The sequence below is a fragment of the Labeo rohita genome, chromosome 10 (assembly GCF_022985175.1).
Source record: "Labeo rohita strain BAU-BD-2019 chromosome 10, IGBB_LRoh.1.0, whole genome shotgun sequence".
Lineage (NCBI taxonomy): Eukaryota > Metazoa > Chordata > Actinopteri > Cypriniformes > Cyprinidae > Labeo > Labeo rohita.
The window spans coordinates 27,678,563-27,693,120 of record NC_066878.1 but is presented as its reverse complement, the minus strand read 5'-3'; the positions used below and the strand labels follow the sequence as shown (position 1 = coordinate 27,693,120).

At 31.2% G+C, this 14,558-nt stretch overlaps 1 protein-coding gene across 1 annotated transcript; it reads left to right on the top strand.

Annotated features, from left to right (window-relative positions):
• The first annotated feature begins 1,530 nt into the window (after positions 1 to 1,530).
• On the top strand, positions 1,531 to 13,090 carry oclna (occludin a). Its single transcript, XM_051120194.1, has 9 exons — positions 1,531 to 1,613; positions 2,027 to 2,086; positions 4,440 to 5,088; positions 5,166 to 5,333; positions 7,824 to 7,951; positions 9,988 to 10,170; positions 10,257 to 10,428; positions 12,234 to 12,275; positions 12,362 to 13,090. The coding sequence occupies exons 2-9, from the start codon at positions 2,028 to 2,030 to the stop codon at positions 12,458 to 12,460; spliced, it is 1,500 nt and encodes a 499-aa protein (XP_050976151.1). The 5' UTR covers positions 1,531 to 1,613; position 2,027; the 3' UTR covers positions 12,461 to 13,090.
• The last annotated feature ends 1,468 nt before the right edge of the window (positions 13,091 to 14,558 follow it).

The window sequence follows — 14,558 nt, the reverse complement described above, 5'->3', positions numbered from 1 at the left end:
ACTATTACAGTAAGACTTGTAATAGTCTTTAAAGTAGTATCTTATGCTCATCAAGGCTGCATTTATTTGATTAAAAAAAACAAAAAAAAAACAGTAATATTGCAAAATGTTTTTACAATATAAAATAATGTTTTTTATTTTAACATACTTTAAAATAGAATTTATTCCTGTGATGAAAAGCTGAATTTTTATCAGCTGTTACTCCAGTCTTAAGTGTCACATGATCCTTCAGAAATCATTCTAATATGCGGATTTATTATTAGAATGATCAATGTTGGATAATATCAACAGTTGTGCTGCCAAATATTTTTTGGAACCTGTAATTTTTTTTTTCAGGATTCTTTCATGAATAACAAGTTTAAAAAGTACAGTGTTTATTCAAAATATAAATATTTTATAACAATGTAAATTATTTATTATTAACTTTTAATAAACTTTTAATTATTAACTTAATACATCCTTGGTGAATAAAATTATTAATTTCTTAAAAGAAAAGAAAAAAAGAAAAAAGAAACAATAAAAATGTACTGACCCCAACTTTTGAACGGTAGTGTATATTATATAATTATACATTTAAAATTGGTATCACACCTGTTGCTGCCAGAATAACTGTCCATTTTAACTGTTATGTGCTTTATTTTTCTTTTTGTTCTTAAAGTTGACAACATTGCATACTTTGCATGCGCTTCACTTCATTTTTGCTGTTTTGTTTTATTAGTATATTTTTATTTATCTATTTATCTTTTTTTAGAATTTGAAAGAAAAGCCACTGTTTGCTAAGTGAGATCTGTGATTGAAGTCCTTGAAACTAAAAAAAGCAATGCTTGAAAAGTCCTTGAAATTCATTTTACAGTATCTGAACTAATCATCACTATTGTTCACTTCCAGTCCAGGCTTCTGAATCGGACTAGTTTAAGCATCTGCTTTCATTTCCCTCTATGGCTGATTGCAACATAAACAAAAAGCTTAAAAAATTCCTTATTCCCTAATCACTTTCATTACTTTTTAAAAAAATATTGCATTCTCCATCTCTTTCAATTCTCCATTTCCACCACAAACCGCAGCAGCAGTTTACAAGTGCAATTATATTGGAATAAAAAATACAAATAATGCAATTATACAATTTTATGTGGGGAAACATTTAAAGATTTTTTTAAAAGATAAAGTTTCTAGAGTAGATTTTTGTGTAAGTAAATTTTTTTAATAAAATAATCTTTGCAACAGAAACCTCACCACACCTGTTAGCGTGTTTCACACCGCACACTCACTCTTTGATCTGTAAAATGTTTTTTTAACCTGTATCCTGAAACCAGACGATCTCTCTTTAATGGGATTTGTTCGAAATCTATGTTGTATGTTGTCTAGACAGCATTTTTAGCTATACACTGAGGCTTTATAAATGTAGAGAGTATAGTATCGGGCACATGAAGCTGTCTAGTTAGGGACTTTGTTAGAATTCGAGACACACTCTCTCTCCCCTCCGTATGTGTGTGTGGGTGTGTTTCCGTGTGTGGGCGGGGTTTAATTATCTTAAGGGCAGGTTGTTTGTCTCACCTGAACAGTGCAGTGACACACAGTTGAACATCAGCGCGAGAGAACTCCTCCGCAAACAGGTGAGACTGAAACTACAAAATATAGGTTGTTATATAAACTGTATGTATAGTGTGTAATCAAAATTTTACTGTATATATATATATATATCAACATTTTATATCTGTGTTAATTCTAAGATCATTGATGCTGACGATCACTGAGGTTTATTTCAGAAACAACTTGCGTTAGTTAGTGAAGCGTCTCAGAATCGTTTGTTCTCAGTGTATTTCTCTTAAATATGCAAATATTATTTTTTTACACAGTGTTTGTTTCCTGAGTTTTACCCACAAATTGCGTCAATTTTGATTATTTTCGGTTCAGTCGTAATGACGTTTAGTTGATAGGTTATTGAAATTAGGTAAAGTGCGTATGATAGCCTATTAATTTTATATTCGGTCTATTCAATGATATTCATGTTTTTGTCTCTTTACAGAATGTCTTCGAGGCCAAACGGGAGTCCTCCGCCCTATGATTATCATACTGAGGAGGGATAGTAAGTGTTGAGTTTCACCTCATTGTTTTTCTGGATAGTGTTACATGGCTTTGTTTTTTTTTTTAACTGTTTTGCCTATTTTATAGAGAGAAATTGAACTGCTCAACCAGTAATAACTTTAACTGTATATATTAAATAAATAAAGGGCTGTGGTTACATGTGTTTCGTATTTCAGTGAGGCATTGGTATCGGCCAATATTTTTGTTGTTTTTTGGCTGATTAGGCTGGTATTGAATGTTCCCTTTTTTGTTTTTGTTTTATTATCCTGTGACAAGTTTCAAAAGTACTGGCAATGCACTGAAACTGAAGGCTGATAGTTATATGTGACCTTTGGATCACAAAACCAGTCATAAGGGTAATTTTTTTTTAGAAATATTTAAAAATCTGGAATCTGATGGTGCCAAAAAAGAAAAAAAGAAAATCGCCTTTAAAGTTGTTCAAATGAAGTTCTTTGCAATGCATAATACTAATCAAAAATTAAGTTTTGATACATTTACTGTAGGAAATACACAATATCTTCATGGAACATGATCTTTACTTAATACCCTAATGATTTTTGGCATTAAAAAAAAATCAATAATTTTGACCCATATGCATATACCCGTGCTACTTAAGACTGGTTTTGTGATCCAGGGTCACATGTTTCTGTGACCGTATTGGTATCGGCCAATATTTGTTGTTTTTTTGGCTGATTTGGCTGGTATTGGATTTAAAAAATTTATTTTAAATTTTATCTTGTGACAAGTTTCCAAAAGTACTGGCAATGCACTGAAACTGAAGGCTGATAATTATATGTGACCTTTGGATCACGAAACCAGTCATAAGGGTAATTTTTTTAGAAATATTTAAAAATCTGGAATCTGATGGTGCCAAAAAAAAAAAAAGAAAATCGCCTTTAAAGTTGTTCAAATGAAGTTCTTAGCAATGCATAATACTAATCAAAAATTAAGTTTTGATACATTTACTGTAGGAAATACACAATATCATCATGAAACATGATCTTTACTTAATACCCTAATGATTTTTGGCATTAAAAAAAAAATCAATCATTTTGACCCATATGCATATAGCCGTGCTACTTAAGACTGGTTTTGTGATCCAGGGTCACATGTTTCTGTGACCGTATTGGTATCGGCCAATATATATATATATTTTTTTTTTGGCTGATTTGGCTGGTATTAGATTTAAACATTTTATTTTAGATTTTATCTTGTGACAAGTTTCCAAAAGTACTAGCAATGCACTTAAACTGAAAGCTGATAATTATGTTACGGCTGATAGCCAACATGTTATAATAGTTGATAATATATTTATCATATATGTTTTACCTGTTTCTTTTTTATTTTTATTTATTTATTTATTTTTTTAATGTACCAATTACAATACCACAATTACAGTAAAATATTGCATAGCATATAAAATAAGACTGATGGTGCTTTTTGAAACCTGATATAGGAAAAATTGTATTGTTTGAAATGGAAAAACAAAGGCAAAGAACATTAAAGATAAGCTTAAAGATTTTTAAACAAATATTATATATATTTATTGGTATAAGTGAAAATTAAAAGATTTGAACTTTAGTGTAAATGTTTTTTTTTTTTTTATATTTATTGCATTTATATATGTGCCCCCAGACCACAAAACCAGTCTTAAGTAGCATGGGTATATTTGTAGCAATAGCCAAAAATATTTTTTTGGGGTCAAAATGATAGATTTTTCTTTAATGCCAAAAATCATTAGGATATTAAGAAAAGATCATGTTCCTTGAAGATATTTTGTACATTTCATACTATAAATATATCAAAATTTAATTTTTGATTAGTATTATGCATTGCTAAATACTTCATTTTGATAACTGTAAAGGTGATTTTTCTCAATATTTTTACTTATTTATTTTTTGACACCCTCAGATTCCAGATTTTTTTTTAGATCCTGACCAAATATTGTCCTAACAAACCATACATCAATGGAAAGCTTATTTATTCAGCTTTTAGATGATGTATAAATCTCAATTTAAAAAAAATTTACCCTTATGACTGGTTTTGTGGTCCAGGGTCACATATATAATAATAATAAAGTAAATACTAGTTATTGATCGAAGTCAAAATGTTTTGTGTCCCTAAAAAGAATGTGTTTTGAACAATTTCTCTTAATGTTTATTAAACTTAATATGATACAGATGTAGTCACTAATATCTTGCATCTACTTAAATCATCTAAAAATTGTGAAATGTGATTTGTATATATAAATATATATGTGTATGTATGTATATATATTTGTTATTGGTTTAAGTCAAAATGTTTTGTGTCCCTAAAAAGTGTTTCTAAATCTGTTTCCACCATTTTCTCTCCAGTAATGTCGCCCCACAGCCTGCGTATTCGTACTATCCTGACGATGAGTTCCAGCATTTCTATCGCTGGACGTCTCCACCGGGCATCATAAAGATCATGTGCGTCATGTCGATCATCTTCTGCGTGGGCATCTTCGTATGCGTGGCCTCGACACTGGCCTGGGATACTAATGCAGGAGCAGCTGGATTCGGAGGTTATGGAGGTTCCTATGGAGGCTCGTACGGTGGCAGCTACGGCTCCTATGGCGGCTTCGGGGGAAGCAGCTATGGAATGGGTGGATACGGCGGCTACGGTTACGGGATCCTCGGCTCTCAGAACGACCCCAGGCAGGGGAAGGGATTCATGATGGCCATGGCCATCATCGTCTTCATCGTTCTTCTCGTCATCTTCATCCTGATCATCTCACACCAGAGAGTGGCGCAGGGAAGGAAGTTCTACCTGACCATCATCATCGTCAGCGCAATCCTGGCTTTCCTCATGTTAGTCGCCACCATCGTCTACTTGGTGACGGTTTACCCGATGGCCCAGACGTCCGGATCGGTTCAGTTCAATCAGGTTTACGCCATGTGTGCCGCTTACCAGCAGCCTCAGATGTCGGGTGCGTTCGTGAACCAGTATTTGTATCACTACTGTGTGGTGGATCCTCAGGAGGTGAGCACAATCATGGTCAGTTTAAGTGGATGTGCACTAATAATGCTAGTAGTGACCTCCTTCTGTTTCTTATCTAGGCGATCGCTCTTGTTTTGGGCTTCATCGTCACCGCGGCCCTCATCATCATCATGGTTTTTGCCATTAAAACCCGTCAAAAGATCAATTATAATGGGAAAGACAACATCCTGTGGCGCCGTGTAAAGGAAATTGATGATCAAAACTCACCACAGGATGTAGAAGATTGGGTGAGCATGATATTATTGTTCCAGTATCATCTGGTCTCAAATGTTTGTCCTTGGGTAAGAAAATGTGTCAAACTTAATAGTGGTCACTGAGTAGGAGTAGACTGAAAAAATGGTGTAGGATTTACTTTGAAATAACTTTCACTAAAAATAGCATCACACTGAAGTGTAATGACTGATATAGTACTTTCTTGTACAATTAACTTGTAATATTTGTTTTATTTACAACTTCGAAAAATCTTTTTGTACAGTGTATAGGGCTATAAAATGAATGTGGATAGCAGATGTGATCATTTGATGAGAAATGTTTGGATTTGTATTAACTTTTATTTGTAAATGTTTGTATTTTGGCAAATCTGAGCACAGTCTGAGACATTGTGACATGACTTCAGAAACTTTAGAGGAGACGCGTCAAACTCGCATTACCACGATCCGTTTCTCAAAAGGAGGAAATGTCAGGAAAATACTGCAAAGTAGTTGAAAATCCTTTAATTAAAATAAATAAATAAACAATAAATACAAAATGAATACATTAATTAAAGTATTTTAAAAAAAAATACAAGTGTAATTTCTGAGTCTAGAATGAATATAAAATCATTAATTAGAAACAGATTTTCACGAGTAGAATCTCTATAAAAAACATCTCAAAATGAGTTTTCAGAAACAAATGCACTGTAATAAAAAAGTGAAGCTGTAAATAAAACAAAGATTATTGGAGTGCTTTTTACAATAAAATACTATTTCAGTCTTCAGAATTAATTTTATGTTTAATTCAATGTGTTTCTTGCCATTTTTTTGTAATTATGTGCGTAATTCAGCGTTTCCTCATTTTTTTTTTTTTTTTTTTTTTTTTGCGGCATGAAAGATTCATTTACATTTATAGGTCAAAAGGTGCAGAAACACTGAAAATCTAAGAAACTGAGGTCTCATTTGCTTTCAGTTTATTTATACAGGAACGGCAATTGAAATATTGGACATCATTTGTGACCCTGGATGACAAAACTAGCCTTAAGTAGCACAGGTATATTTGTTGCAGTATCCAAAAATACATTGTATGTGTCAAAATTATCGATTTTTCTTTTATGCCAGAAATCATTAGGATATTAAAGATCATGTTCCATAAAGATATTTTGTAAATTTCCTACTGTAAATATATCAAAGCTTAATTTTTGATTAGTAATTTGCATTGCTAAGAACTTCATTTGGACAACTTCAAAGGCGATTTTCTCAATATTTTTTTTCTTTTCTTTTTTTTTTTTTTTTTTTTTTTTTTTTTGCACTCAAACTATTTTCAAATAGTTGTATCTCGGCCATATATTGTCCTATCCTAACAAACCATACATTCAGATGATGTATAAATCTTCATGGGGTCCATTTAAAAAAAAAAAAATGTACCCTTATGACTGGTTTTATAGTCCAGGGTCACATTTGTGATTTTTAGTGATCACTCTAAACTATGAGCTTTTGTCTTAGAAAGTCATCTTCTGTGACTTAAAGGACTATAATTTGGTCTTTTCCCATACAGAAGGTCTATTCTACTCAAGATGGACTAAATATCAGCTTAAATCCAACACCTGTGCTCATTTCTGTTGCCAAACAAAGAGTTATTTCACTTCCTCCAGCCTCCGTACAGCACTAACCTGTTTATCTCTGAGGAATCGTCTGTCTGGTTTTGAATATAGGAGGCCTATGTGGTTTTCTATACCTTTTAACGTGCTGAATGTGGAAAGACCTGTTTGTGTGTGTGTGTGTGTGTGAGTTTGTGATGGTGGTTGGGGGAGGGAAGCACTTGTCGCTGGTTTCTGGGTGTGGTTTGTTGTGACAGTTTCACTCGCATATGTATGCTAGACATGATAACGCTCCTAAAGAGAGACTTCATTTTCTTTATACAAAAATCTTTTCATATTAAGCAAAATCTGTTTTGTCCTTGGGCCATTTTTGGCAGATATTTAGTGGATGAATATAAAGAAATAGCTTTTTAGTGCATACTGTTGTATAAATGTTTTAAATCCAATGTTTTAAGTTCAGTTTTTATTAAAAGATGAATGTTAGATCTGAAAAGAATATCAAGATATTTTGGTTTCTAAGTAAACATTGATATTTCTGTTTGTGTTCTGTTTAATGCTCAAGGCGAACTGGTTCGACCAGAAACTCAAACCTGCGTGCAGCAAAAAGGATTGTGTTTTCGATACTACGCTTCATGTTAAATCAGCCTGTGATTCTAGAAAAAGTAGCTAGAAAAGATTCTTTTATAGCATTTGTTGACTCCCTAAGGATAGACATGTTGAAACACGTTTGCACCAAAGAATCCACCTGAAGCACTGAAAACTGACAGCACCGTTTGAGTGAATCTCACAAAAAATGTCCAGAAATGTTAACATCTAATATCCCTTCTTATTTCACAAGAAAAGTAATGTAATTTGTAAGGTATGATTGTAAGTACACCTATCATGGCAGTATTTGCAAACGTATCGGTCTCTGTCTTTCTCTCAGGTGAATAATGTGAATGGAGTGCCTGATCCGCTGCTGGCTGACTATCCCAATAAGTTTGGAGGGTCTAGAAGTTATCTGGATGACAACAGCACAAATTACGACAAACCGCCCCACAGTGAAAGTCCTGTGTGAGTATGGCCATCATGTTTGCACATGTGCCTGAGAATTTGCCTTTGAACACAATGCACCTGATTCTGATCTGTTTTAAAAAATCTGATTTTAGGACTGATTGGTCATGCTGACGTTTTGAAAGTGTAAAAATCTGTGTGCTCAGACGCTGTTCTTAGTGTAGCATAATAACAATAGAAGAAATATGATTGTGTAATTTTAATAAAAAAAATAAAAAAAATTTAATATTAAGTAATACGTATAAAAATGAAAATATACCTTTTTTTTCCCAAATGTATCTGCATTCATTTATTATACTGTTATTATTGAATTTTTTTTTTTTTCAGATTATTTTTTAACTATTTCTTTTTCCAAAACTATCTACATACAACATTTGTTGTACTGTATTTGCTACTACAACTTAACAATATTATTATTATTATTATAGTTATTAATAAAATTAGTATAGACATTATAAGAAATGATTGTGTTAATATGATTGTTTTTTTTGAAAACTCATTATAAAAATATAATTTAAAACAATATAGATTATCAATTATCAAATCGGAGCAATTTTTTGATGATTGCATATATATATACACTACCGTTCAAAAGTTTGGGGTCAGTAAGACTTGTAATAGTCTTTAAAGAAGTCTCTTATGCTCATCAAGGCTGCATTTATTTGATTAAAAATATAGAAAAAAAACAGTAATATTGCAAAATGTTTTTACAATTTAAAATAATGTTTTTTATTTTAACATACTTTAAAATAGAATTTATCATTATAATTTTTATCAGCTGTTACTCCAGTCTTAAGTGTCACATGATCCTTCAGAAATCATTCTAATATGCGGATTTATTATTAGAATGATCAATGTTGGATAATATCAACAGTTGTGCTGCCAAATATTTTTTGGAACCTGTGTTTTTTTTTTTTTTTTTTTTTTTTTTTCTTCAGGATTCTTCTTTTCAGGATTCAAAATATAAATATTTTATAACAATGTAAATTATTTATTATTAACTTTTTTAATAAACTTTTAATTATTAACTTAATACATCCTTGGTGAATAAAAGTATTAATTTCTTTAAAAAAAAAAAAAAACAATAAAAATGTACTGACCCCAAACTTTTGAACGGTAGTGTGTGTGTGTATGTATATATATATATATATATATAGAGAGAGAGAGTTAATTTTAAAAAATAAGAAGTAATACATGAAAATTAATTTATTTTAATTTTTTTTTTTGCTAATTTATCTGCATCGATATTGTACTGTATTGTGGTACAGCATTTTTTTTATTAGTAGTAAAATTAACAAAGACAGAATAGAGGAAATCGAAGAAATGATGATGTGTTAATTTTAAATAAAAACAAACAAATAAATAAATAAAATATATATAAAATATATTAAAAATATAAGAATATGAAGTAAAATATTTGAATTTTTTTTTTACAAGTATTGATCCATTTACGATTATTTTTTTTTTAAGATTTCCAAAACCATCTACATACAATCGTTGTACTGTATTGTGGTACAACTCATTATTATTATTATTATTATTATTATTATTATTATTATTATTATTAAAATTAGTGCAAAGGCAGTAGAAGAAATTGTTAATCACAAACAATCACAAACTCATGATGCTTTTTTTTCCCAAACCTTTATGATTTCATAACCAATTGATAGTTGTTTAACATTACACTTGAAACTTTGTCAAATGAGAAATGCTGTAAGTTGCTTGAAAGGACTGAAACGAAAGTGGACAGAGTTACAGAACAGGTCATGCCGAAGCGCTAAATAAAGTCTAGTCAGACGTTATGTGAGAGAAAGGAAGTTTTCTCATTCTTTCATTGCTTCACTTCCTAGTTTCGATGTTCCTCTCGGCTCTGTATGTATAGTTTATCTCATGTAGTGCTTTTCAGAAGTAGCACAATGTGGAGGAATGAAAACAATGTCTCCTGTAATCTGGTTATGTCCTAGGAAATTCTTGATTTGAGTCTTAAGTTTGCACGATTGATTGGTCAAATGTCTGCTTATGTTTATGTTGTTCAGGGAGATCCAGAATGAAGTGCCCGTCCGTAGTTCAGCGCCGCTGAGCAGCGGATCTGAGATGAACAGCTCTGTAGGACGGCCCAAGAAACGGCGCGCTGGACGCCCACGCACCGCCGACGGACGGGATTATGATGCTGACTACGCGTCCTCTGGAGACGAGCTGGACGATGATGACTTCTCCAGGTGAGTTCACTGCTGTAATCAAGCTCTGGGTTTATAATGCACACTGGCGATCGAGTTGTGACGGAAGTGGTTATGTTTTTTTCCAGTGAATTCCCTCCCATTATTAATGATGAAGAAAGAGAAGATTACAAACGCCTGTTTGACAAAGACCATCAGGAGTACAAGGAGCTGCAGGCAGAACTGGACCATATCAACAAGCGCCTGGCTGAAGTGGACCGCGAGCTCGATGATCTGCAGGAGGGCAGTCCTCAGTTCCTGGTATGAAAGTCTTCAAGATTCAGTGATGACTCCCATTAATTCTCATTACTGAGAAATAAGAAGTACTGGAATATTGCCATTTTTTATTATCATTACATTACCATAAAGACAGTGCTTATGATTATGAAGTGTAAATAAAATATATCTATATATTTGTCAATTTAATAAGGACTGGAATATTATCATTATCATTTTAATAATTTCATTATATTTTATAATAAAATTATTATAATAATTATTTTTACCACAACAACAAAATACTACTACTACTACTACTAATACTACTACTACAAATAATAATTATTATTATTAAAATTAGCAGTAAAAATTACAATAAAATATTATTGATTAATAATTTAAAAAAATACAAATTTAAATTCCCATTACTGAGAATTGATAAGTACTAAAATATATTTTTTATATTAATATTATTACTATTAAATGGTTTTAAAAATATAATTATCATTAATTACCAAGAAGTAATAAGTACTGTAATTTTATCTTTATTTTTTATAATAATAAAATATTTTATAATAATTATTTTAGCAATAACAACATACTACCACGACTACTACTCATTTTGTTATTATTATTATTATTATTATTATTATTATTATTATTGTTGTTGTTGTTGTTGTTGTTAAAATTAGCATAACGAGTACAAGAAATATAATTAAATAATTTTAAAAATTACAAATCTGAATTTCCATTACTGAGAATGAATAAGTACTGAAATAGTTTTTGTATTAATTTTATTACTATTAAATAGTTTTAAAAATAATTTACGTCTTATAATAATAATAATAATAATAATAATAATAATAATAATAATAAATATTAAAATAGCATAAAGAATACAATATAATTGATTAATAATTTAAAAAATAAAATAAAACTAAGTTCCCATTACTAAGAATTATAAGTACTGAAATACAATTTTTATATTAATGCTATTACTATTAAATAGTTTTAAAAATATTTATATATCTTATTTATTATTATTATTATTATTATTATTATTATTATATTCCTGGAATTAAAAGTCTTCTAGATTCATTATCATTAATTCATCATTAATAATTATCATTAATTCTCATTACTTAAATAAGTACTGGAATATTATCTTTATTTTTTATTATTGTAAAATATTTTATAGTAATTATTTTAACAACATCAATAACAACATACTACTGCTACTACTAGTTATTATTATTATTATTATTATTATTATTATTAAAATTAGCATAAAAAGTACAAGAAGTATCATTAGTAAATAAAAAAAAATACTAATTTAAATTCCCATTACTGAGAATTATTTAAAATTATTATATTTTATTTATTATTATTAAATTAGCATAAACACAAGAAATATTATTATGATGTGGAATAAATAAATAAAATGTCCCCTTACATTTTCAGTACAATTTAAAACGATGTTCCTCCGATGTTTTTGGAATGAAAGGTCTGGATTCAATAGTAATCATTATTAATTCTCATAAAGTACGGAATATTGCTTACTTTGCTTATTTCATATTAATGATATAATATTTAAATTATTATTAATTTTATTTGTTTTTACACTCATTATGCAAATTTTAATGTTTATAAATTATCAAAATATACGATTATAAAAATGTAAATATCAGTTCAAAGAGGGAAGGAGAGAGATGAGTGCCTGACTTGTTTCTTACGATGGAACGTTCCTGTTGGTTATGGTGCATTATTTGTAAATAATGAACGACTGCATGGGAAAAATTTTTGTTTCACTGCACTTGTTGCTGACTTCAGTCTTTCTCTCGTAACAGGACGCCATGGATGAGTACAACGCGCTGAAAGACAAAAAGAGGGTAAGAATGAGCTGAATCCAAGATTTCTCACAGTAACGAACAACAGCGAAGGATGTTATCTGATGCATTTCCCACTGTCTCTGCAGAGCGGCGATTACCAGGTGAAGAAAAAGCGCTGCAAGCACCTGAAGGCCAAACTAAACCACGTCAAACGGATGGTCAGCGATTACGACCGCAGGTCCTAAAGATCGTTCCCATCACATTAGAGCAGAAAGAGCTACTGGACAGTATTGTGAGAGCACAGATGTGTCTGCGTCTGTCCAGATGTGTGGGTTGCTGCCATTCGTGAGCTGGGCTGTGTTGCTCTGTGGACATTTGATTGATAATGCAAGTACATATTCAAGGCATTCTGATATGCAATATTTTCCTAAAAATCCTTCATGAACCAGTTTTAAAATCAGGCTTAACTACTAATCCTCTGTTTGTCTTGAAATGTCCGATTAGCTGTTACAGATAGATTTACCATGAACTTGGTTGGTGTTTCAGTACAGCGTGTTTGTTTTATAATGTTTTATTTTTTTATAGTTATTCACTTATTTCGTAGAAGGTAAAATACTGTGCCAAATAATTTTACCAGGCGGGTGTGGTTTGAGCTCTTGATAACCAGTTATGTCTGTATAAATCAAGCTGTGATCAGTTACAGATAAAAACGTAATAGCTAGTCTTTTAAGCTCTATTTAACGACTTTTTGTCATGCTGGTATGTAAATATGTAATTTAAATGTCCAAACTTTTTGATTTCTTTTATTTGTTTTTGACAACTATTAATACAATCATTTTAATACTATAATAAATGTGACCATAGATTTACCAATACATTAAGTGTGTGTGTGGTTTCTAAAAGGATGTTAATTAAATCCACAAAACGCGTTTAAAATGAGTTTCTTTAATTTCAGACATCAGAACAACGTTTTGAAACAAAAAGGTTCGTGTTTCATTCGAAAATTAGTTTCGACACCGTCGAATTTGAGTTTTCAATCGATCTTCATCGCGATTAACCTTGTTACTTTTGATATTAAACACAGTTTGAGCTTTAAATTGTAAGTTTTAAAACGAAATTCAAGCGATAAACGCCGTTTTGGCGCGTTTTAACGTGTCGCGACAGATCGCTGAAGCGCGTCAGTTACAGCGGACCGCGAACCGGTCATCTCTTCCTCTTTTAGTTACAACGCAAAATGCAGAGGAATGAACATCAGGAACTATGCTGAAAGAAAAAGAAGAACCTTCCGAAATGTCATATCTCATGTAATTGCTGAATCGATGTTTCAACCACGAAAAGACGTCCGTAAAACCGCTTGTAAACAATAAGTCACGTAACATTACGTTTACCAAATTTAAAGGGACAGTACACCTAAAAATGAAAATCCAGATGTTTTAAAAAGCACATATGTAGATCAATATACCATGAAGAATCTGCAATATGTTAATTATTTTTAATAAGAGGGATCATACAAAATGCATGTTATTTTTTATTTAGTACAGACCTGAATAACATATTTCACATAAAAGATGTTTACATAGTCCACAAAAGAAAATAACAGTTGAATTTATAAAAATGACCATGTTTGAAAGTTTACATACACTTGATTCTTAATACTGTTGTTACCTGAATGATCCACAGCTGTTTTTTAGTGATAGTCGTTCATGAGTCCTTTGTTTGTCCTGAACAGTTAAACTGCCTGCTGTTCTTCTGAAAAGTCCTTCAGAAGTCCTTTTGTGTATTTGAACCCTTTCCAGCAATCACTGTATGAGATCCATCTTTTCACACTGAGAGCAACTGAGGGACTCATGTGCAACTATCACAGAAGGTTCAAACACTCACTGATGCGCCAGAAGAAAATACAATGCATTAAGAGCCAGGGGTGAAAACTTTTGAGCGGAATGAGGATGTGTACATTTTTCTTATTTTTTTCATTTAGTACTGCCCTTCAGAAGCTACAGAACATACTCACATGTTCTCCCGAAGACAAAATAAGTTCAATTTACCCTGATCTTCAAATTCAAAAAGTTTTCACCCCCTGGCTCCTAATACAATGTATTTCCTTCTGAAGCATCAGTGAGCATTTGAACCTTCTGTAATAGTTGCATACGAGTCCCATCCAAAATATGGATCTCAAAATCATATAGTCATTGTTGGAAGGAGTTCAAATACACAAAAATGCTGAAAAAACAAAGAATTTGTGGGACATGAAGGATTTTTCTGAAGAATAGCAGGATGTTTAACTGTTCAGGACAAACAAGGGACTCATGAACAACTATCACTAAACAAAAAAAAAGAAACAAC

Bases quoted from the DNA above. Each gene is read 5' to 3' on its own strand.
- oclna (XM_051120194.1), top strand. From the start codon at position 2,028: ATGTCTTCGAGGCCAAACGGGAGTCCTCCGCCCTATGATTATCATACT. The intron at 2,087-4,439 runs GTAAGTGTTGAG...TTTTCTCTCCAG, and splicing joins TATCATACTGAGGAGGGATA to TAATGTCGCCCCACAGCCTG. The intron at 7,952-9,987 runs GTGAGTATGGCC...TATGTTGTTCAG, and splicing joins CCCCACAGTGAAAGTCCTGT to GGAGATCCAGAATGAAGTGC.